Raw genomic sequence first — 24,699 nt, 5'->3', positions numbered from 1 at the left:
GTATAATGTTATCAGGCTTCCAAGCATGCACCCATCTATCTAATATGGCTAACTGGATCTCCAAGCTTGAAGAGAGGAAACACCATGTGTGCAACCACCAAAGTGTTGCCCTCTATTTAACATTGCTCGGGACTGTGAAAGCTTCATTTGCAACTCTAGTGCTCTCTATTAGTGGGGAGTGTCATTGGCTTAGAACACACAAAGAGCAAATGTTCCTCTACTTAGTTGCTGAGGCTATTACTGTGAAAACCCAACAAAAGGAGCTAAGGAAGCAGCAAATCAGAAGCAACCTGCTAATGCACAATCATATTTGAAATTGATCAAAAAACAACTTAACCTCTCTAAATCAGGTGCTTTTACGCAGCAAGATTATCTGCTGAATTAATTTGCTTACAGATTAAAGTCAGTAATCAAGATCATATAGTGTATCTGAAACATGTTTTGAACCAGCCATTTTTGTATACAATTCTATGCTAGCAGAGTTTCTAATGGTTTTAAAAGAAACCGAGGGAAATTTATTGTGCTGATTGAACACTGTACAGTGGTACCTCGGATTACATGTGCTCCAGGTTACAGACGCTTCAGGTTACAGACTCTGCTAACCCAGAAATAGTACCTCGTGTTAAGAACTTTGCTTCAGGATGAGAACAGAAATCGTGTGGCGGCAGCAGGAGGCCCCATTAGCTAAAGTGGTGCTTCAGGTTAAGAACAGTTTCAGGTTAAGAACGGACCTCCAGAACGAAATAAGTACTTACCCCGAGGTACCACTGCACCCAGGTTGTACTTCTGGAAGCCACACGGTCAAAGGAAACCATTTCTGTTCTCTTTTGTAGGAACATTATGAGAAATCAAGCCTTAGCAGCAGTAGCAGTGGAGCAGCCAGTTTAAAAAGCGAATTTTCTGAAAATACAGATCTTTTGACTGAAAACTTCCATCTAGCTTCTGGAAAAGATGAAGAGAAAACTTGCGATTTAACCTTGTCGGATGATAACTGCACTTTAGAAAACTCAGAAAAAGGTAGTGATGAATGAGCAGAATGAGCATTTTTAGTACTTCCACCATGCTGGGTTATTTTTTGGGGGTGGTGGTGGTTTTGGTGGGGGGGTGTGTTGTTGCTCTTATTTTTTATATCTTTCTTCTGGATCTTATTATTTCTGTGGAAATTGTTCAGTTTGGTAGTGTACTTTTTGATGTTTTGTTTATTGCTTATGACTGCTTTTGTTACGTTTGTAGTTCTGCCATTCTTTTATATGTTGCAAGCCACCTTGAGCATGGCTTTGATTTTGGAAAGGTGATATGCAAATAAAATGATTGACTGGAGTTGGATAGAAAGGTTTGTTTCCGCTTTTATGTACAGATGTCTTCTCAGAATTAGATGATGAACTGGACGTATCAGATAATTCCAGCAGTTCTAGTTCAAGTCCTCTTAAAGAATCAGCGTTTGGTAAGTTCCTTTAAGCAAGAGTTCTAATCACCAACATTTTTCTTATGGATCTGAGCATGTATTGACACAAGTATGTGAGTCATAGGTGGAAGTATGACTGGTCTAGAATTTTCAGCAGGGGAGTCAAATGAAGTTGTCTCGGACGGAAGAAAAGCAACATCAGGCACTTTGGCTCGCAGGAAATTCTCTTATTTTGAAGCAAATTCATACGAGCAGCAAATATATTCCAAGGCTGAACTTCTGTGTTTCTGGTAGCATCCTTTTCCCGCTCATTTCCAATGCCTGCAGGAACACTTGAATCAATGGGTTACACCCAGAGAAGCTTCCCCCATGGGTTGGATTCAAAAAAAGCTGGCCATTGGATTTAAACCAATGGAAACAGGGCACAGTTGAGACAGTGTGGCTTTTAAAGACATAGGGTTGCATCCATTGCTATGCCAGTGGGGTTCTGACACAGCAAGACTTTCATTTCTTCTCTTCCCCTTGTTCCCCACCCCTCAATCTTCTCCTGAGCTGATTTTGAGGCTGTACAAGCACAGGAGAGGAAGAGGAAATTCTGTTGCACACCCAGAAAGCCCTTGCACCAGCAGAGCTGTAACTCTCACCTTGGTCAATATGTATGTAGTTGTGATTTGAGAAATGAGCCCTGGTTCACAATGGCATTGTAGTAATTCAAGCTTCATATGTTGGAACAGTATTCATTTTGTATAACACCAGCATTGCCATTGCAAGGGCAAATATGAAGAAATTGTAATAATGGGAAGATTTTAGCTATGGCCTAATAGAAAAGGTGAAGTGTGCAATTGGACTCCGTTATAACAATTACCGTATTTTTCATCCCATAGGACGCTCCGTCCCATAGGACGCACCTAATTTCCCCCCCTTTATTTCCCCCCCAAAACCAGGTCAGGGAACAGCGGGATGGCGGCGCTGTGCCTCCTTGCTGTCCCCCGAGCTTGTGGGGCTGGCCGATGTCTGCCCGGGGCGCGGGGCGCTCTGCTTCAGGGCACCCTGCGCGCTGGGCGGCAGGCTGCTATCCACAGGGTGGGGAGCCCTGCGGGAACTCCCGCGGGCTCCCCAGGTTTGCTGATAGCTTTCTGAAGCCTATACAGCGAAAGCCTGTATTCGCCCCATAGGACGCACACACATTTCCCCTTCATTTTTGGAGGGGAAAAAGTGCGTCCTATGGGGCGAAAAATACGGTATATGTTTGACAGTAATAGAAACATAGAATTGTAGAGTTGGAAGGGACCACAAGGGCCACCCCCTACATTACAGACCATGTTTTTTAGCTGTTGATAGATATATGTATCAGGTAAGTCTGTGCAGATACAACTGATGTCAGTGTTGTCTAGAATTTGGTTGCCGATATAGCTGGGAGGATAAAATCAGAAAAGTTCACTTCGGTTTTCAGCTACCGAGCTTACTTGGTTAAAAGTGGTTAGTCATAGCTATGGTTTAGAGCACGAGAACTTAGGAAGGCGACTCACAAGAAAAGTCAGTCAGGGCCCACAGCTGATAATGAGCGGAGCCAGAGCCAAATGTGGGTGGAGTCTGAGGGGAAAAACCAGCGGTAGTTGTAGGAATGCAGGATCTGTATCTCGCATGAAAACAGCCTGAAGGTCACATGCAGACCACAGGTTATTAACCCCAGATGTTGGGAAATAAGCCAGCTTCAAACCATGGTTCATGATTCTGGTATATTCTCCAGAATCACTGTTAAAGCTAACCACAGTTCTTACTCCAGGTGAAACAAGTAGCTGCGATTAGTTGAAAACAAGCACAAGCTTCTGTTCTTCTCACAACAGTGCTGAAGAATGAGAGGGGTGTGTGTAGCTGTGTTTAGTGTTACAGTGCTACCTCTGGTTAAGTACTTAATTCGTTCCGGAGGTCCGTTCTTAACCTGAAACTGTTCTTAACCTGAAGCACGACGTTAGCTAATGGGGCCTCCCTCTGCTGCCGCGCGATTTCTGTTCTCACCGTGAAGCAAAGTTCTTAACCCGAGGTAATATTTCCGGGTTAGCGGAGTCTGTAACCTGAAGCGTATGTAACCTGAAGCGTATGTAACCCGAGGTACCGCTGTACATCCAATGGATGCTTAGCTTGAGAACTGTGAATACATCTCAGATTGGAAGGAACTATTTGGGGGAAGAGTCTTAATAAGTTGTGTGCATGATAAAAAACAACAACGACCACATGGTGCAATGCTGTTCATTGAAGCATTGGTCCGTCTAGAAACATGCAAGATTAGATGAAGAACGCAGCAGCTCTTTTCTAATTCAAGGTGAACTCAAACTGTGTTGCACTACAAACCTCTGAGGCTGAATAGATGAGGGGAAACCAAGTCACAGATCTTGGCGTCTCATGGTTGCAGCAGGATGTTAGATTAAGATACAGAACACTTGTATTTAGAAAGTCTAAAATTCCCCACTTGAGAAAATTCTGCAACCAGAAATCAAAATGTGCCAGATCGTATTTAGCACAAAGTGCTGTATTTTTCGCTCTATAAGACGCACCAGACCATAAGACGCAACTAGTTTTTGGAGGAGGAAAACAAGAAAAAAAACATTCTGAATCTCAGAAGCCAGAACAACAAGAGGGATCGTTATGCAGTGAAAGCAGCAATCCCTCTTGCTTTTCTGGCTTCTGGGATAGCTGCGCAGATTGCATTCGCTCCATAAGACGCACACACATTTCCCCTTACTTTTTAGGAGGGAAAAATTGAGTCTTATAGAGCAAAAAATATGGTAATTAGAACTGCATACATCTTCTGTTCTTTCCCCCTTGTTTTTCAACAAAAGATGTGAATAATGAGCAATAAGACGTTGGTTAGTGGAAAGTCATGTAGAAACAATCCCAAGCCTTGGTCTTAGAATCATGTATATTACCTTGAGATTCTGTGCGTTCGTATTTAATGATTTTCTTACCCAGATAGGAAGGATAGAAAAAGTGTGCTTTGCTTTTTAAAATGAAAGCTGAAGTTCTGAGTCAGGCAGTGGGTTCAGTGATGGAAGCCAGATTCTATGGTCTGCAATATGATTATGGCCTTTACTTTCCGAAAATGTTTCAATTATAAAGAAATAAAGTGATGCAAATAAAAGGGGGGGGGGAGAAAAAGGCTCAAAAATATGTAGAAAGAAACAATATGTGAATATAGACATTATTTGAAAAATTTAGGATTATGGTCTTGTGGAATTTCATTCTTTGGTAAAATGTTCACATGAGTATAAATGTCAATTAGGAATACTTAAAGCTAACGTTTGTGGGGACCCCCCCCCCACTAATTTCCTTTCAGAATGACATTTTTCAGATGTATTAATATGAATTAATTTCCCCACTCTCTTAGATACAGAAAATATTTATACTTATGGCAATTTATACTTATGGCAATTTAACTATCTGTCCAAATTAGAAATAATAGACTGCCTTTAAAGCCTTCTTCTGCGTCTTTACACCTTTGTATTAATGTTTTAGAAAGCATCAGGTCCCTTTTAGGCAATCAGCTTTCTCTCTTACGTCAGGTCTGATCAAGTGGATCCAATACCTGTTGTGACAGATAAAGTGTTTGCTTATGCAGTTTTAATTGCCACATTGATCTATATAGTTTTGTGTGTGTTTTTTAAAAAAAAAAACCACATTTGAATGCCACCTATCTCTTTGCTTGAGACTCTTCACTCACATTAACAAAAATAATAAGGTCTCACCAGTTACCTATAAACTCATTAATTCCAGTCAACATTTCTAGAACTGTAGCGCTGCAGGGCTCAGAAAATAATTATAGAAGAATCACACATTTTAGATTACGTTTTACATGAACGCTGACGTATTGATGGATCCCACTAGGTACTGTATGCTATTGTCTAAGAGTTTGTTATGGTAGGACTGGGTGGTTTTTATGGCCTCCTGTCATTTCCTCCTGTTTTCTGCAATTAAAAAACTTTCCTCCTTTATACTCTCTTGTCAAACTGTGTCACTTAAGTTTTGTTTAGATTGTAAGTCTGTCCTTTTTTGACTTTTAAAAATAAATATGGTTTTACTAATTTCCATTATATAACAATCACAAAAACGGGAAAAATACGGAAACAAAATCCCAGTTTAACCCCCCCCCCGCCCCACCCTCCAGGATGGGTCAGTCTATTTAAGTTTGCTGAAGTCCAACAGGAGTAGATACAAATAACTCCGACAAGTATTTATAGAAAGCTTTATGAGTAATGAAACAATCACACATGGATTCCTTGATAGTTTTCCATAACATACTGCAAGTTTAATGGATAGCAAGCAGTGCCATTTCTGTATTTACCACAGTATCGGCCACACTAATAGCACTAAACTAAATGTTACATGATTAGCCCATAAAAATATGCATTGCTCTTTGCAAGTTTCAATGTGCCTTCTTCTCCTTTGAACTGAAATTTGGGGTTCAGGGATGGGAAAAGGAACACACACACACAGTGTCTTATGATGGTCCAATATCCCCCACCCCCAAACCAATTTGTGATCACTGTAAGAAAACGTGCTTTTTACTTGCATGTCTACGAGATATCTAAAACTTGATTTCACACACATCTGACTTCTAGGTCTTTTCACATGCCAGTGGGCAAGTCCCATTCCATCCAGAGGCATTTATGTTCCCTTTCCAGCCTCTCGTTAATTTCTGACCACTTGGTCTAGGTTACAAAATGGTTCCAGACAAAACTAAATTTGAGCTCAAGCGTAAATAATATGTCTCCCCACCCTGCCTAATTTAATAGCAACTTATTCACACTTTATGGATTATGCTCAAGTGCTTGGAACAATTTGTGCCTGCCTTTGGGAGAAGAAAAGTGGGGCTGTTGTTTATTGTTTGTGTTTATGATACAATAAAAGAACTAACAAGTGCAAATAGAATAGAGCTAAGAATGAGAAAAAATAATGCTTTCCCCCTTCTATTTGCCAAGGAAAACAATTGCTAAATCTAAGTGTCTCTTCTTTGAGTAGTGCAACTCTTGACAATCAACTGTGAAGCTTTCCAAACAATAAATGTTTTAGATACATTTTCTCTCTCGTTAGCTCTTCTCTCTTTTTCTCAGAGTGTGCTGTGAAATTGTTTTTATTCAATGTGCCCTAGATTACCTTGGAGAGCAGCCAATAGGACACAAATGAGATCAAGCGCCTTGCCCTGAATTCATTAAATAAAACCTGTGAACATGGAGGTGAACTTCCGTGCTCTTGATTCTCTGAAGATGTTAGTTATTATACTATTGTGATGACGTATTCTTTCTGACCGGTCTATCACATCAGAACCTTCTAATTCGCACTGAAGCTAGGTTTTAAAGGCAGCTGAGCAAAGTCTATATAATGAGAACAGATCACAAGAATGCAGACAAAATTATTCATACCAGACTCACTTGTTTTGAAACAACTGAAAACTGATTTATGGTGTTTTAATGTAGTTAAGGGTGTACCCGGTCCCACGCAAGAATATTTGGACGCTGCTTCAAAAGTGTAATGTAAGAGGGCCTGTACATTCCTTGTGTCTCCTCCTGCCCTCGAGTTGTCCTTGGATTCCAACTCCCATCAGTCCCAGAAACAGCAAGTGGTCATGGATGATGGGAGTTCTAGTCCACCAATATCTTCTGTGCCACAGGTTCCCCAATCCTGTTATCCATTCCATATTATGTTTGGCTACCCAGATCTGTGATTAGGTCTCTGTTTAGGTCTGTCGAAGACAACAGAATGTTATCATATGAAAATAATGGAGAGAGGTAATAGTCAAAGATGACAATTGCTTTAGTTGTTTTAAACTAAGAAAGTGGGTACTTGATAAATTGAATGATGGTTATGAAAAGAATCAAAATTTCAAAAAATAATTGGTGATATAATAGAGGAGAGGGCATTAACATTATTCAGTTACTTTAAAATTAATTCTACCAGTAACACGACAGACACCAAAAGACAGCTCCTTTGGGGACATAAAAAAGAAACATAATATATTGTGTTATTTGAGTATCAATGTTACAAAAATAATAAACAGATTACAAGAAGTGATAGCTATGTAAAAATTGCAATAGACTCTTTAGACACTGACGGAAAGAAATATTGCCTGAAAAGTCCTTTCCAAAAGAGTGGGGTAGAAATGCATTTTATAATGAAAGCAATTTAGTAGGTTTGCACACAGCTGTTTTGGCAAGCTAGTAGAATTTTCTTACGGTTCACTAGCCTGATTAAAATGTGATATTTAGAATTTGTGTGAATCATTATGCACTGCATACATATTGGTTCACTTTATTTTTAGAGCTATTTTTTATTACCAGTTTCTTTTAAAAGTTGCTATGATAGGATAAAAATGTTGGGAGACTGAATCTATTTCTGGCATCTGAAAATATTTCCAGCGTTAAGAATATATCAATTGTGCTTTCATTACAGGTATTATAAAACGAAGCTTCAGCGCTTCTGAAAGACAGACTAACGCAAGGTAAGCTTGCAATGTAAAATCTTTGGCCAGCTTTAATCTTGAGTTCTCCAAAGCTGTGACTGTACAATACTGCAGAACGTAGAAATGTTCAAAATTAGGAAATATTTTCCAGGATGTTGAAATCACACTGGATGTCCTTACCAGCACTTAAGATTGCATGGGCACCTCTGAAATCTTTGCTTGTAAAGGCCAAAACCATCAAGGTTTTTCATGTATTTTTTTAAAAAAGCTTCACAAAATTACATCCCAGCAAATTTGCTTTGTTGGTGGTTCCACAGGGCAGGCGCCACTACCGAGAAGGCCCTATCGGTAGCCGTTAGCAACCTCCCACCCAGAAACTGACCAGACCCGGAATACCACGTTGAGTTTCTAATACAAGGATTGTTGGAATTTTTTTTAATCAATATACTTTCTGTTTTACAGAGATTATATTGGACTGCCAGGATCCAGACCGAGACCAGGTAATTTCACACCTGCAACTACAATGGAAATACTTCTTGCCGTTTCTGCACTCATTTAAAGTTTGTTATAGTTTCACACTCAGTTTCTTCTTTTATTCCTTCAGCTTTGCTGCCCTTTGATCTGCTTCTGAAAGCTCCTTCGCTCATGTTCAGGGCCCACGTTCAGAAAATAGAGGACTCGTTAGTAACAGGGTGGAAGTCCCATAGCCTACCAGCTGTGATTCTCCGCAATCTGAAAGATCATGGTAGTACTTAATAGTATAATTTTTGCACTCAAAGTTATAACAGAACAAAGATTCCTTTCCAGTTTAGGAATAGTGTAGATGTATTCTTGAATAGAAAGAAATACATGGATAAAAAAAACTCAGGAAATTCAAGTCAAGAGTTTCCCAGAGATCCCTGGAGCTTTACAGCAGCCTTCATCAGGCTGGTGCCCTTCAGATGTTTCCAACTACCACCTCTCCCCGGGTTTTGAGCTCTCTTTCCTCGGTGTTTCCCCAGCTGGTTCCTCCCACAATTCCACCGCGTCCAACCAATCCATGACTCTGTAGCCCTCTATTCGAAACTCCACGAACGAGTGAGCTCCCATTGCTGTGTCCCAGCTCCTGCCAACCTAGCAGTTTGAAAGCATGCCAGTGCGAGTAGATAAATAGGTACCACTGTGGCGTGAAGGTAAACAGTGTTTCCATGCGCTCTGGTTTCCATTATGGTGTTCTGTTGTGCCAGAAGCGGTTTAGTCATGCTGGCCACATGACCAGGAAAGCTGTCTGTGGTCAAATGCCGGCTCCCTCGGCCTGAAAGCGAGATGAGCTCCGCAATCCCATAGTCACCTTTGACTGGACTTAACCGTCCAGGGGTCCTTTACCTTTACCTACCTAGTCCTCTCTTTCAACGATAAGATCTATTGTGTAGCACCAGTGCTTTATTCTGGGGGGGACTCAGGGGTACGCATACCCCTAAACATTTTGTGAATCTTTGTACTTTTGTCCATTTACTATATTCATTTCCCCTGATTTGAACTATAAAATGGTGATTTTCTTGAGTCAAAATGAGAGTATCCCTAAATATTTTTTTAAAGAAAAAGAGCACTGTGCAGCACCTTGGCTGAAAATTACTTTTTAACAAGATCCATATTTTAAATGGAACCAGGGTTCGAAGGGCCAGAAACTCTAGATCTGCAGCAAAGATTTACATACGAGACAAGATATCAGCAAAGGGCTTGTGAATACTCTCCTCCTCAGTGTGAACAACAGCCAAGGCCTTATTCTGTATGTCAACTGCTAACTCCAAGACTCAGGAAAAAGTCTTTTTAACTAACTCCCTCCCAGACTTCTCTAGTAAGAACAACAGCAGAGATGCTGTCAGGGTGAAATTACCCAACACATGAAACTGCATGTAAAGAAAATCTGATGACTTACTTTCTTTCTTTCTTTTCTTTCTTTCTTTCTTTCTTTCTTTCTTTCTTTCTTTCTTTCTTTCTTTCTTTCTGAAAATCACTTTGGGGGGAGTGGCATTATTTTCAGTTGAGAAGCCCCTGGGGTAGGTTTATCTTTCTCCCACTTGCTGCTTTCCCCCTACAGCAGCAGTGGCTCAATGCCCCCAACTCCTGGCACTTCTGAAAATTGCCCCTACGACACTGCATTGTCACAAAGAATATTATTTTCCCACATGCAATTAAGTGCAACATAGCTTGGCACTCCTCCAGGCCTTTTTTTTTTTTTTTGCACCTCATCTTCTAATTGCTGTTAAATAAGGGGAAGACTTACGGTCTTGCTTTTCACACTGAAAGGGGGAAGGCTTAAAGGTCCCATTGCCTGTGTCTTACTATGGGTTTCATGACAAGGAATATGATTTTGAAATATTTCAAAAAAGATGTAGCCTCTGAGAGCTGCTAGTTGCCTCCTTCTACCGTAGCCCTTAAAATAAACCTAGCTTATTGCTAGTCTTAACACTACCAGACAGTCTGACCTTTCATAGGTGCTGAAGAACCTGTATTTATTTATTTAGGTTATTTGTATCCTGGGTGCATCACAATAAAATCAATAAAATGACAACATCTCAGTTCTTAAAAAATAATAATACTGCAGAGAAAATACAATAAAACAGGATCAACAATATCAAACACAGCACCAATGCCCAAGTTTCACATGGCACCTGGATTTCGGTAGCATGGGTGTCAGCCACACTTGGAGAGTACTGGGGTACCACGGTGGAAAAGGCCTACCCACATGTTAACACCGAGCGTGCATGTTCCAGTGGCAGGTCCTCCCCAGAACATCTCAGCTCACAAGCAGGAATATATATATATAGAGAGGTGCTCACTCACGTATAGTTCCCAAGCCCCTTAGGGCTTTACATGTCATTTGTGGAACCATGAATTCAGACCAGAAACTATTTGGTAGCCAGTGAGAAACTTGAAGGACCAGCGCCACATTGTTTTGGCCGGTGACATCACTAACAGATTGAGGCTGAATCCTGACAAGACAGAAGTACAGTTTTTGGGGGACAGGGGGCGGGCAGGTGTGGGGGACTGGTTCTGAATGGGGCAACTGTGCCCCTGAGGGAGCAGGTATGCAGCCTGGGAGTCATTTTGGACTCACAGCTGTCCATGGAGGCACAGGTCAAATCTGTGTCCAGGGCAGCTTGTCTACCAGCTCCATCTGGTACGCAGGCTGAGACCCTACCTGCCCACAGACAGTCTCACCAGAGTGGTGCATGCTCTGGTTATTTCCCGCTTGGACTACTGCAATGCGCTCTATGTGGGGCTATCTTTGAAGGTGACCCGGAAACTACAACTAATCCAGAATGCGGCAGCTAGACTGGTGATTGGGAGTGGCCGCCAAGACAATATAACACCGGTCCTGAGAGACCTGCATTGGCTCCCAGTACGTTTCCGAGAACAATTCAAAGTGTTGGTGCTGACTTTTAAAGCCCTAAACGGCCTTGGCCCAGTATACCTAAAGGAGCGTCTCTAGCCCCATCGTTCAGCCCGGACACTGAGGCCCAGCTCTGAGGGCTTTCTGGCGGTTCCCTCACTGTGAGAAGTGAGGTTACAGGGAACCAGGCAGAGGGCCTTCTCGGTAGTGGCACCCACCCTGTGGAACGCCCTCCCATCAGATGTCAAGGAAATAAACAGTTATCTGATTTTTAGAAGACATCTGAAGGCAGTCCTCTTTAGGGAAGTTTTTAATGACTGATGTTTTAATGTATTTTTAATCTTTTGTTGGAAGCTGCCCAGAGTGGCTGGGGAAACCCAGCCAGATGGGTGGGGATATAAATAATTAATTTTCATAAAATTATTATAATTTTTTTTTGCATCAGCTGCAGTTTCTAAGACACCTGGAAGAGCAGCCCTATGTTGAATGCAATCTAGTAAGCCAGGATGGGAGGTTATCAGAGGGTGGGTCACTGTGGCCAAGTGTTGTGGTCGTATTAGAGAGCACCCCCAGATTATGTACCTGAAACCCTGTCAAGAGCAAGTCATTCTCATATTTCTAAGATCCAGACACCACCAAGCTACAGCATCTCTTATCAGGATTCAGTTTCAGTTTATTTGCCCTCATCCAACCCGTTACACAGGCAGATCCCAGAACAAACTTAGCAAGAAAAGCAACGATGGAGTTCCAACACAGGAACAGAAGAATGCATGAGAAATTGTACTCGTGTTTATGCTGCTAATCTCTTCGCTTGCCAGATGGCCTGTTGGCAGATCAGGGCACCTTACTCAAGTTACAAATACCCAAATGCAGAGGACATTATTCTTTTTGCCATAACGCAAAAAACTCCTTATTAGTAACCCTGATCCTATTTCATGAAACAAGGACTAGTAGATATATGTTGCATTTATAAGGGGTTCCCTTCTCCTGCCCCACCTAAGAAGATGGGAGACAATACCCTTTCAAAGAGTGATTCAAATGTGATGCATCCAATTAAAATTTGCAGATATTTGTGCATTGTTGATGCTCACGGGGACGCCATAAGACATATGGAATAAATATGACCTTTATATATGCAATAATTAGAACCTTATGGTATTTTGCTTGCTAGATCCTACTTTTGTTTGTCAGCCGGTATATCACGACTGGACCAAATGGTCAGGGGTCCCTTTACCTTTACCTATATTTTGCTTCATCAATGAATGCCTCATAGTTTATTATTTAACTATTTTTGATTATCAACAGGTTGAACAAGCAATATTCTTCCACTGATTCTTAGAGCTTGGATTAATATTTTCCCTTGAGTGGTGCTCAGTTATGATGACATTTTTAATTTAAGTGGCCAGTGCCTATTCTGTTTATCTGTGCATTGTTAAATTCTCAATACTTCTACCGTCTGCCATTTGTATTGTATGCTTTGCTGAATTGCTTAGCAGAAATAGTTTGCTTGGGTAAGTGAATTAATTGTTGGCCAAGCTGCACAACACCTGATCTTGATGTGAAATCGTATTGAGAGACGTTACAAAGGAGTTTCGGCTAGCAATGGCAGTACCATTCTTCAGAGATATTGAAGGGAATGTTCATCTTTTCAAGAATAGTATTAGCAGCAGAATCTTTCTGCACAATCAGTGCCCAAAAGGGAAGGAAATATTGGGATCGGTCAAGTGTAAAGCTCTGCCAAGCCCCACAAAATGCCTCTTTTAAGCTTTGTCACACAATAATGCCATAGGTCTTGTTGGTACAGTGACTGGACTTTGACAAAGGCATGATGCTTAGATTCCTTTTGATTCTTACCTTTTTTCCCTCAGAAAACCTGCAAGCCTCTTTTTATTTATTATGACTTTTTAGTTGATAAAACAGTTCAAACCCTGCCCATTTTAATTTGGGTTGGGCTGGGTCTTTCCGAGACTTTTTCTTTTTTTAATAGAATTCTGGGGATAGGTTTGAGTTTTTCCCAACAATTTGCCAAAGCTTAGAAAAACTCATATCGTGGAACTACATCATCACCTCAGTTTCTCCTCTCTCTCTCTCTCTCTCTCTGTCAGCACACCAGGAAGAAGAGTCAAGACAACCAAATGTGGATAAATAGGTTATATTTATTAAATAAATAAATGCTGAATAAAAAAGAGGGAAGGGGCGGGGGCGGAGCAAGCTTAAATAGCCTGTCACCACCTCTTCCCATTGGGCGAAATCACCCATCAGGCCATAACATTCTCCCCTAGCGAAATACCACCTTTCCTCTTCCACAGGAGGAGGGGTTTTGGGATCTCCACTCCTACAATACCTAATAGAAACGCTTCTGGTTTTTTAACAAAGGTTATTCTGAACATATTTTTCATTTCATTATAGATCATTTCCCTTTTTTTAAAAACCATCTTGCATTCCCACCACATATGATAAAAGGTAGCCTCTGTTTCTTTACATTTCCAACACTTATTAGCAGTGAAGGTTTTTGAGTATGTTCAAACTCTCAATTGCTAGAAACGCTGTACTTGTGGTTGTTGGTTTAACTCCTTCTGGGAAATGAGTTAGGAGGGAAAAAATGATATATTTCCCAGAATCAAGAGTGCAGAATGCAAGTGTGCTCATATGTCTTTATGCCAGGCTTTTTCTTCTTCTTTTTCTTTTTTTGGAGGCCTTGGCTTAACTTTGGGAACTTTGAGGTTTTCTCCACTTTCACATTAGGCTGCTGGATTGGGACTCAAGCGATAATTTCAGTGACTCTTTTACGGAATGATTCAAGGGTTTTCATTTTCATCTACATTCCCTTTCTTACTTAACATCATCAGTGACAACTTATTTGATACATTATGCATGGAATATAAGTGAAGGATCCTAAGTTTTTCAAAGGAATATTCTTAGCCTCACTTCAAAGAAGCATCATCTTCATAAAGACCTTATTGTGCCATCGCTTTTGACCCAGTTGCTATCATTATCATGCTGGCTTCAGTTCTGACTTGTAGGCAGCAGGGCACACTCCTTCCCAACTCAGTATTTAAGTTGCCTTATACTTCCCTCTTGGCAATAATGCTCTGATTCCACGCCAAGAAGAAGAAGAGTTTGGACTTGATATCCTGCCTTTCACTCCCCTTAAGGAGTATCAAAGCAGCTAACAATCTCCTTTCCCTTCCTCCTCCACAACAAACACTCTGTGAGGTGAGTGAGGCTGAGAGACTTCAGAGAAGTGTGACTAGTCCAATGTCACCCAGCAGCTGCATGTGGAGGAGCAGGGAAGCGAACCCCGTTCACCAGATTACGAGTCCACCGCTCTTAACCACTACACCATGCTGGCTCCATGCTGCCAAGAGACGGAAATTCCCAACATTCTTAGATGATGATAATAATGATGATGATAAGACCATGATCAATTCAAAGGTGCTCTCCCAGTCACAGGGTTGGCCTGCCCATGAGACAGGGTGAGGCAGTGTCAGGCTTCGGGGAATCAGCTTCCTCCCCCCCCCCCCATGGCAGTGGATTAGCAGAACAAAGGAAAATTAGTCTTCTTACCAGTTAGAAACTTTAATAATCACAGCTAGAGAACAAAGAACCCATCTCCTAGGAATGGCGGTGCTCCCAGTTAAGGATCACACCCCCTTCCATCCCTATTAATCTACGTCACTTCTTTATTTTGTAATCTGAGCTTTTATCCTCTGTTCTTTCTGTTGTGACACTTTCTGCACTCTCCCTGACTTTGGAGAAGGTGTGTGTGTGTGAATGCTGTCCAGAGACTGTGAATCTGTTAACCCCCTCTCTCCCAGTGTTTCGTCTCCTAGCTGTTCCCCATTCAGTATTTCCCAGCTTCTGCCTTCTGAACCATGTCCCTCTGCAAACCACTGTTCCAAATCTAGACTTCTCCTTCTACTCCTGGGAAGATATCAGGAGCAGGGGGAGGGGGAGGCTCCCACAATTGCTCCTCAGTGCAGCCCTCCTCAGCACGCTCCCTGACAGGCAGCTGTTTCTAGTGGAAGATGTCCAAAAGGTGGCACCCCTCCACTACCTAAATCTCACGACTTCTCACAGAGCGAACAAGATCTCACAAAATCTCACTGGAAGCTGCCACCGCGGCTCAGTACAGTTAAGGAAGGCTTGTGGGGCAGTGTGGCACCAGCAGGGTAGGTTGCACATTTCGGCTTTGCCACAAGCAGAGAAACGGGACACGCTGTCCCTGCCAGTCACAAACACCATTCTTTGGGCTTGTCTGCTTCTCAATGACACATTTCCACCAGCGAGTCTTAAATGCAAAAGTACGTTCCAGCTTATCTCGAATTCTAATATTGCAGAGGGTTGAACTAGGTGATGCTTGTGGTCCCTCTCCAGCTCTGCAAGTCTATGATTCTAGAATTCAGCATGATGTTTTAGAGATTATATTTTTCTACCCTTATTTAAATGTGTGAATTAGTGTTTCGCTGCTAGCAGATTTACATTCTGTCATGTGGAGGTGGTATCGCATCTAAACATGCAAAAAAGATGAGAGAAAACCACGTCGTAGTAATGTAACTGTGTCACGAAAGTAAGAATTAGGGACCTCGTCTCCTGACAGGTTCTAATTTTAAATATCAGTGTGTGTGCAGGGGGGAAAGGGACTGGTGCTAACTTGATATATGTGCACATACGCTGTAGACATCATACCTTTTTAAGGAAGTTGTATTTTAAGTCCTGTGCAGGAATTGTTATTTGTGTCGACTAGTACACTAACCTTCCTCAAACAACAAGCTATTTGTAAGTTTTGCAGCATATATTCCATGGTACTGAGCCAGAAAACAAAAATGGGAAGATTAAAATATACTCTTTTTATGCAACACTGTGAATAAAGTTGAATTGCTTTCATGGATTTTTTCATCTGCTTGCAAAGCACACATAAAATGATATTGCCATACAGATTTCAAAGATTGAAAATGGCTTTTGTCATCCCCCATGCATGCTAAAAATCTGTGCAAAAATTGTGATTTGACAAACTTTATGGAAGTGGCCTCAATTTTTAGTGCATTTTTTTGCCCTGTTTATGGTGATTACTTGTTTCTCTTTCCTATTGGGAAAATGTCAGAAATGCTTTGTTTTTTGAATTCCTGATATAAAGTTAAATTTCCGTATCGTAAGATGGGGAGGAAGCATTTGATTCACTGGCCAACTGCAAAATCCAAATGCTTTACTCCCTTTCTTTCCTCCCTCCCCGGCTTCCACTTCTGCATATGAGAGAGACACTGAGGCCAGCAAATGGGTTCTCACTGCTGATTGTAGCATTATCATCTGCAGCATCTGCAGGCATTGCTGTGTCACAACGGAAGGTGCGTCAGATCAGCGATCCTATTCAACAGATTCTAATTCAGCTGCATAAGATTATCTACATCACTCAGGTACGTTTTGATTATGTTGTTCTAGTGCAAGCCATCGTCCCTGTTTTTATTGCTCTGTCTGTGCAGCACAGTCGTTTTCTTGCTCCTAACTAGTGCTTGAGATGTGTGAGAGGGAGGTAGGAATGGAATGGAATCTAACTCCATTCTTTGACTTTCCCTAATTGCCTCCAAATCTTGCATTCTCACCCCCAAAATAGAATCCAAAGAACATTGGCAGAGGGGGAGGCTATCACTGAAAGGAGTTTGGGGGGGGGGGGGAGGAAAATCCCTGTATAAAATGGAGCAAAGTATTCTCTAATGCTTCTGTAGTTTGATCTCTGTTCCTGAGAACGATTTCTTATCCAGTTCTGGTATTCCTTCAGCTGGTCATTCTGTACTCAAGCTTCTTATATACAGTCGTATTTTGGTTGTCAAACACCCTGGAACTCATACGCTTTGGCTCCCGAACGTTGCAAACCGGAAGTGATTGTTCCGGTTTGTGAACGTTCTTTTGGAACCTGAACGTCCGACGGGGCTTCTACAGCTTCTGATTGGCTGCACAAGCTTCCTGCAGCCAATCAGAAGCCGTGATTTGGTTTCCAAACGTTTTGGAAGTCGAACGGACTTCCGGAACGGATTCCGTTCGACTTTCAAGGTACGACTGCGCATGCTTTGGTTCAGAGATGTTTAGAGCTGCTCTACAGCTTTTCTCCAGGAGCTGCAAGCACACAACCTCTTTCTTCCATCCAGCCAAGCAAGCAAGAGTCCCTGGATATTTAGTTCGTTTATTTAAAATATTTTTAGTGCAGAAGTCCTCTTGCGGCAGCTTATAGAACAAAACCCACTACAGTCACAAACCTCAACATAGTTAATAAAAGCCAGCAGTAGTATAAACACCAACCAGGCCCAAAATTACAAAAAGATAGTGCAGAACAACATCCAGAAAGCACAAGCAATTCCATAAAGAAGTTAACTGCCACAAGTACTGGCGTGTGTTTCCAACATACACACAAAGTCGTCTTATACTGAGACAGGCTATCTAGCCTTGTATTGTCTGCACTGACTTTCAGCAGCTCTCCAGGATTTCAGACAAGGGTCTCTCTTAGACCTCCCTGAAGCTGGTGGGGATCAAACCTGGGACCTTTTGCCTGGAAAGAAAAGACATCTGAAGGCAGCCCTGTTTAGGGAAGTTTTTGATGTTTGATGTTTTATTGTGTTTTTAATGTTCTGTTGGGAGCCACCCAGAGTGGCTGGGGCAACTCATATGGGTGACAAACAAATAATAAATAAAATTATTATCATTATCATCTTCATTATGCATAGCATGTGCTCTACCACTGAGCTGCCACGCTTTCCTTCGCAGGTGGCATTCCAAGCTACTATAGTTTTCTTCCTTGTAACACAATCTCAGTGTTTAAACAAGACTTTATGGGTCGCCTTGGGCTGTACAGGAGCAATACAAGAACGGTTAGCTATGCCATTTTGAGTTGGCAAATCAGTTTCATTTCAGCGATTTCAAAAGAAACGTAAAACAGCGTTTAAATTAACTGTTGTAATTCCCTCTAGATAGTAAACAGGACTCAAGTGGTCCTGTCTGAAAAGGTTTTGGAATCATAATCCACACCTGGGAATACATTCTAGCCCTGCTGATGTCAAAAGCAGTAGTTTGAGGTGGTCCCACCCCCCCAAGTTGTGTATGCATAAGCCTAAATTGATGGATTAGTTGAAGAGAAGATAGCATGAGGATAGCCTTTCAGCTGTGCTCCAGTCACAGTGGAGGCTGGTCTATTGGGATGGATGGGCCACCCAACTGTGGAAATGTTCAGGGTGGCAGGAGAGGATATATTGTTTATTAATATCCTTCCTAGCTTGTGCTAGCAAGTTCCTTTATGTAGCAGAGTTACATTCCCCTTTTTACATGCAGAGCAGTTCGCTGGTTGCAGGCCCGTGTGAGCCTCTCACTGTTATACAATTCAATCTGTCTCAGATTGAATTGTACGTTCCTGGCAAATTCCCTTGAATCCCTCTTAAAAGAATAAACATGCCACAATCTTATTCAAAGATAATAAAAGAAGTTTACTCACATCAGTTCATAGTTGGATCCCTGAAGGCAGATTACAAATATGCTACAAATATGTACATGTGGATCTATCCCATATGGGGGAGTAATCCCAGTGCTTCTGCTAGCTGAGAGCTAGCAGAACAGTCCTAGCTAAAAGCTGGTCAAACGAAGAAGAAAGTCAAAAAGAAGGGGAGTGCTGCGTGACTCGTCCTTTTGTTACCTGGACAGGTAAGGTCATGCCCACCTTTTGTCACATGCAAAGGAAGGATGCTCTAGCCAGGAGGAACAGGAAGTTTCGACTGGCTGGACCAAACATTCCCTCGCATGTCTTCTCTAGCATTACAAGGAATGTTGTACTCGACTGCTTCTCATAAATCGCATCCCACACTAACTTCATTCTGCTCTCAGCCAGCCCCCACCTGCCTGCCTTCTCACAACAAGGTAGTGGTTGGGGAGGGGGGAGACTCTGCCTGTCATTGGCCCTGGCTTCACTTACTCTTGGTTTCCTCAAATTGCTGAAAACCTCTTTTCTCAAGCTTCCTCTTCATTCTAGTATGTTGTCCTCACTGACTCTGCTCATTTGCTAGGGAGCAAGGCTCATTTGACACAGCAGCTCTTCTAAGTAAATAGATGTTGGATTGTGCTGTAAACATTCTGTAAAGGTAAAGGGACTCCTGCATGTTAGGTCCAGTCGCGGACAACTCTGAGGTTGCGGCGCTCATCTTGCTTTATTGGCCATGGGAGCCAGTGTACAGCTTCCGGGTCACGTGGCCAGCATGACTAAGATGCTTCTGGCGAACCAGAGCAGCGCACGGAAACACCGTTTACCTTCCCGCTGGAGCGGTACCTATTTATCTACTTGCACTTTGATGTGCTTTCAGACTGCTAGGTTGGCAGGAGCTGGGACCGAGCAACGGGAGCTCACCCCGTCGCAGGGATTCGAACTGCTGACCTTCTGATCAGCAAGCCCTAGGCTCTGTGGTTTAGACCACAGCACTACCCACATCCCTAAACGTTCTGTATGCATGGTCAATTGTGTATTTAGATCATCCGTCTGAATTTACCAGCGACCTAGTGCAGCTCCTAACCACGCCTCCAGCTCCTTTCTCCTCATTCATTATCTTGGGCCTCTCACTCAACCACCTTTCCTTTATGCCTTTGTGGCCATCCTGTTATTCACCCTTCTTGATGTTTCTTTTGTTTGTGACCTCTCAGTTGCTAGGGCAGTCTTATCACACGTTGTAAGATTTCTTACTTCCCCTGTTTGAAACTTAGACCTATTGCTTTATCAAGTTTTACCAACTTCCCTCTTTTGAATGGATGAAATTCCCCCCCCCCCTCCAGAGCAGAAGTCATGCTGCAAAGCTGAGTTAATACAGCCAGAGCTTTCCTGGAATATATTCCTTAGCTACATCATTAATATTCCTTCTTACTAATTATCTCCTAACTGAAATAGAACCAAACCCTGTTATAGGTGCAATAGTATTGTACCTGGACACAGTGTGTGAAGCAACTCTCTTGGTTTAACAACGTGGTCAGTGCAAGGGGGCATTTGCTATTCTTAAGTTACCTACTTGCAAGGTTGCAGATTTGTACCACCCAAAAGGAGTGGCTTCACTTTAAGGCTAAAGGATGGAAGGTTTTGGAATTTATCCAAAGGCTTGTGGGGGGGGACCCCCTCAATATTATATACAGAAAAGGTGAGATTCCTTACTGAGGTTAATTTTCTACTACAAGGAAAATAAATCTACTTTCATTCACAGTCTGAACCATAAAGTCAAATGTGATTTATTTATTTATTTGCAAAAATTACTACCCTAGATTAGACTCGATAGTATAGCACAGGGTACTGCTTTTCACCAATGTGGTTATTGCTTTGTGATTAAGTTGGAATCTACTGTTGGTAAATGTGTTTCTAAGAGGTTAGCATCCACTTAGGAAGAGGAGGATTAGGAAGAGAAGTTTATATAAAAATCTGTACATTTTCACAATTTCTGCTTGTAATGCTAAGCTGAAAATTTGCCCAGTGGACTCTTTTAAGATTGGAAAAACAAACCCATCATTGTCCACAGAGCACAGGTGATTCTGCCCCATTCCCCCATACCATCAAGCTCCTTCCTTCCTGTGTGTTTCCTCATTTTCCCTAGCTTTTTGAAGTAAACCCCCCCCCCCATTTTATGTAGTTTCAGAACAACAGGCAGGGACACTATTTAATTTGATGGAAATACTAAAAAAACCCACAAAAAACCCACATTTATTTCTGGTTGTGTTGCATGAGAAAAGAAGTTGATTTCTGCAGCTGTATGTGAACAAATTGGAAGTGTGTGGAACACACACACACACACACACACACACACACACACTCACCCTTACATTAACACTAAAGTAAGAAACTAATTATTTTCACTTGCTTTCCAGAGCTCTGCTGGTCTGCTGCATTAAAAGATGATGATGATAATCTGTGTATTTATTGTAGGGTGTCCTCAGTAGGACTTGCTTGGGGGCCTGCATAGGATTTATTAGAATTATGAGGTAGGCATGGTGCAAATTGACACAGAGCAGTCTTGATTCCAGATTAGTTAATCCATAACTCTTTTATCTCTGGCTCTGCTCATCATCGACTCGCCACCAGCTTGCGGCCCCCAACACATTTTACCCTCAAAGGGTAAAATGTGGCCCTCAACAGACAAAAGGTTGATTACCTCTACTATAAAAGACTCATTAGAGGACCCTATCATTCTGACCTTATTATGTGATGTTTACATGACAGCAATACTTGGGCATTTCCCTCAAGCACACTTTTTTTCCTAATACGCTATCAAGCCTTGAGTGGAGTTGCCTACTCTTTCTGACTAAAGGAACTAATTTACCTAAGCATTCCACTGGATGTTCATTAATTCTTGGCTGTCTTTAAAATAGGAGCGCAAAACACACAGCTCATTGACCATCCCTGGAGCCTTCAACTGCCCCCTCTCCTCCTTTTCTATATAGCCCTTTAAAACACGTAGGATGTTTATTTAAAGCTATCAACTGCAGATCTCCTTTAACGAGCAGAAGCTGAAGTTCATAAGGGGAGAGCTCTCATTGTTAGTTCTGGGCTTCCAGCAGCCGTTCCCATCTCGTTTCCATGGCAACAGGTTTCATTCCGATCCGAGAGGGGGGGAAAACCCATGTAAGCTTTTAAAAAAATGATTATGTAAACCTCTTACCTTATTTCCACTCATCTGACATCTGAGTCCCTGAAAACAGATTTAGGAATGAAAAGCCACCAAGACAACTTTGCTCCATTTCCTTAGCAGGGAGCAACCAGCCTCTCGGGCCCTTGGTTTGCTGCCACGGACATGTGCAGGAAACTTCTTTGGTTTCTGGCTGGCAAATAATCCTTAAGTGACAGACAAATCTAGGCAGCCTCTAGTCCAAGCCAAAACGTAGCAGTATGTGTTTTGTTCTATCAGCTGTGTGCAGCGACTTCAGCTGTTGTCAGTGTTTACTTTCCAGCAGCAGAGATTCTGGAACCCAAGTCTGTCTGGAAGCCGCTGCCCGCCCCCCCAATCCATGTTTGCGTGCGGGTCTAAGTTATCTCAGTTGCAAAATATAGGCTTTCTCAGAACTGCTCCTATCCTTTCCTGTTTTAGATTTTGGCGGGTTAAGCGCTGGCACTGAAACCGAACGAACAATTGGCACCAAGGGCAATTGAAGACTGCCCTGTCCTATGAACCTTAGGATGAGGGCCTGACCTCGATTTTTTAAATGGAGATTAAAGACAGCTTCATGACTTGAAGCATTATACATCTGTAATGGTATACTGTAGAGCAAGTGGGTGATGGCAGCAGGGAGAAATTGGATGAGACACCCTAAGCTACAGGGTTCCTGGTGGAGCAGGGGGTGCCCTTCTGTTATGGCAATTACTTGTCAACACTGAGCAGCAGAACTGCTCAGAAGAAGAGAGGGCCATTCTCCACCTTCCACCATTAGGAAAAGTGCATATGTATGAAAGAGAAGGCCTTTTCTTGTGGCACCAGCCTGTGGAATGTCCTCCCGAAGGTGGTGCTGTGGTCTAAACCACTGAGCCTCTTGGGCTTGCCAGTCGGAAGGTTGGTGGTTCGAATCCCTGCAACAGGGTGAACTCCCGTTGCTCTGTCCCAGCTCCTGCCAACCTAGCAGTTCAAAAGCATGCCAGTGCGAGTAGATAAATAGGTACCACTGCGGCGGGAAGGTAAACGGCTTTTCCAAGCACTCTGGTTTCCTTCACCAGAAGTGCGCCACAAGTGGTTTAGTCATGCTGGCCGCGTGACCCAGAAGGCTGTCTGTGGACAAACGCCGGCTCCCTCGGCCTGAAAGCGAGATGAACACCACAACGCCACAGTCGCCTTTCACTGGACTTAACCATCCAGGGGTCCTTTACCATTTTTACCTTTACTGGGCATCAGTACTACCAGTACAAGTACAATACTACCAGTGCAAGGTTGAAACCTTATTTCCCAAGGCTTTTTAGAAGTTGTTATTTTTAACTAGTTCGATGGTTTTATTCCTCATAATGTTGTTTCACTGTTGATTATGTTTTGTATTGTATATGTAGATTCTGAATTCCAATGTTTGTTACCCTGAAATCCAAAACTGGGTGAAAATGTAGTTCATACATGTTTAGAATTCTTAAAAGTCCATACATTTATTGTGATGTGAAACAGTATTTGAAATATATCCTGCCATTGGGCAGTTCACATTTTGCTCTGCCATGAACTTACTGGCAAGTCTCTCCTTTTCATCCTTGCAATATGGGTACAATAATACTAAGTTACCTTACAAGTTTATTCAGGTTTACTGGGAGCATGGAATGCTTTTTACACTCTGAAGTGCTAAATAAGCGGCATTTCAGCCAGTAGGAGTGACTGGGAGATAAATGGGTGTAAATAGTTTATGGGAAACTATGGAGGCGAAAGACTGAGTCATAGCTGCCTTTCTTAAAAGTCAAATTTTATATGCTGTTTGGTCACTGCTTGGCTGGTTATCAATAGTTTATGCTTTCATGTATCTCAAACACCGCTTGCAAAAAGAGGACGACGACGAGCTAAAACTCTTTCTGCACCTTCAAACAGCTTCCGCCAACTTTACACTGCAACTTGAAAAGAAGAGTCATTGAGAGATTCAAGAAATCCCTCTTCAGCCAGCAGAGCAACCCATGTAACTTGAAGTCTGAAATTAAAAAGGTGCAGTATGTTGAAGGTCACTCCCAGAGTGATTATGATTCCCTTCCCCTTATTACTTGAAATATGGACGGGATATTTTCAGGGAGCAGAGGGAAGCACATCTTTACATATTCAGATGTGAAGCATTTACATAGGCTAATGGCCATATTTTATTCACGAACAATGGAGGTCCACGCATAGCAACTCACCCAGAAGCCTTGGAGATAGATGTTTTAAAAATTACCTCACTTTAATTTGAACATATCCTTAATCTTTCATTATAGTGGGGAATTAAGAATCAACAGTCAACAGCCTTAGGTTTTAAAACTACTACATTTGTCTGGACAAGCAGTGGTGTGTGTGTGTGTGTGTGTGTAAATATACATACACATACACAATCCCTGGCAGCTTCTCATAGACTGAGGCATAAAGCCATTATCATTGGAGATCAGAGAACTTATATTTCCTTTTATGTTCAGAAAGTAGGGATTTCAAAACAAAACCCCAAGGGAAGCAAACCCACAAGACAGAATTTTCCAGAATTGTCAGTGTAGCAGCATAATGCTTCTAATCTCCCATTTACATGAAATGCTTTTTGTTGTGAATAATCAATTTAGGAGTAACAGTAAAAGCTTGCCAGTTCTTCACAGAACCGAATTCTGCCTTATCATACCAAGCGGAGATGATGTTGAGTAAGCCCAGATGAACGAGAAGGGATGTGAAGAGAGAGAGGAAAAAGAGATGTATTCAGAGTCTTGAAAGGAAGGGCTGCTTTACCCTTTAAACCTTGAGGGGGTTTTTCCTCAGCCTGACCAGAAAGCAC

At 42.1% G+C, this 24,699-nt stretch overlaps 1 protein-coding gene across 4 annotated transcripts in view; it reads left to right on the top strand.

The window, feature by feature from the left end:
- NEK10 (NIMA related kinase 10) overlaps positions 1-24,699 on the top strand; it is a 100,205-nt gene that overhangs the window by 65,350 nt on the left and 10,156 nt on the right. For 3 of the 4 annotated variants that reach the window (XM_028750769.2, XM_028750768.2, XM_077916305.1), the window contains 7 exons: positions 834-1,017; positions 1,358-1,444; positions 7,850-7,898; positions 8,322-8,359; positions 8,464-8,604; positions 16,549-16,649; positions 23,787-23,897. In XM_028750769.2, the coding sequence (XP_028606602.2) occupies positions 834-1,017; positions 1,358-1,444; positions 7,850-7,898; positions 8,322-8,359; positions 8,464-8,604; positions 16,549-16,649; positions 23,787-23,897 (711 nt within the window). The remainder of the gene's footprint in view (positions 1-833; positions 1,018-1,357; positions 1,445-7,849; positions 7,899-8,321; positions 8,360-8,463; positions 8,605-16,548; positions 16,650-23,786; positions 23,898-24,699) is intronic. The other variant, XM_028750770.2, reaches the window with a different exon arrangement.

The sequence above is a fragment of the Podarcis muralis genome, chromosome 12 (genome assembly GCF_964188315.1).
Source record: "Podarcis muralis chromosome 12, rPodMur119.hap1.1, whole genome shotgun sequence".
Lineage (NCBI taxonomy): Eukaryota > Metazoa > Chordata > Lepidosauria > Squamata > Lacertidae > Podarcis > Podarcis muralis.
Note: the sequence above shows the minus strand (reverse complement) of the source record. Positions and strands in the feature narration are given on the sequence as shown.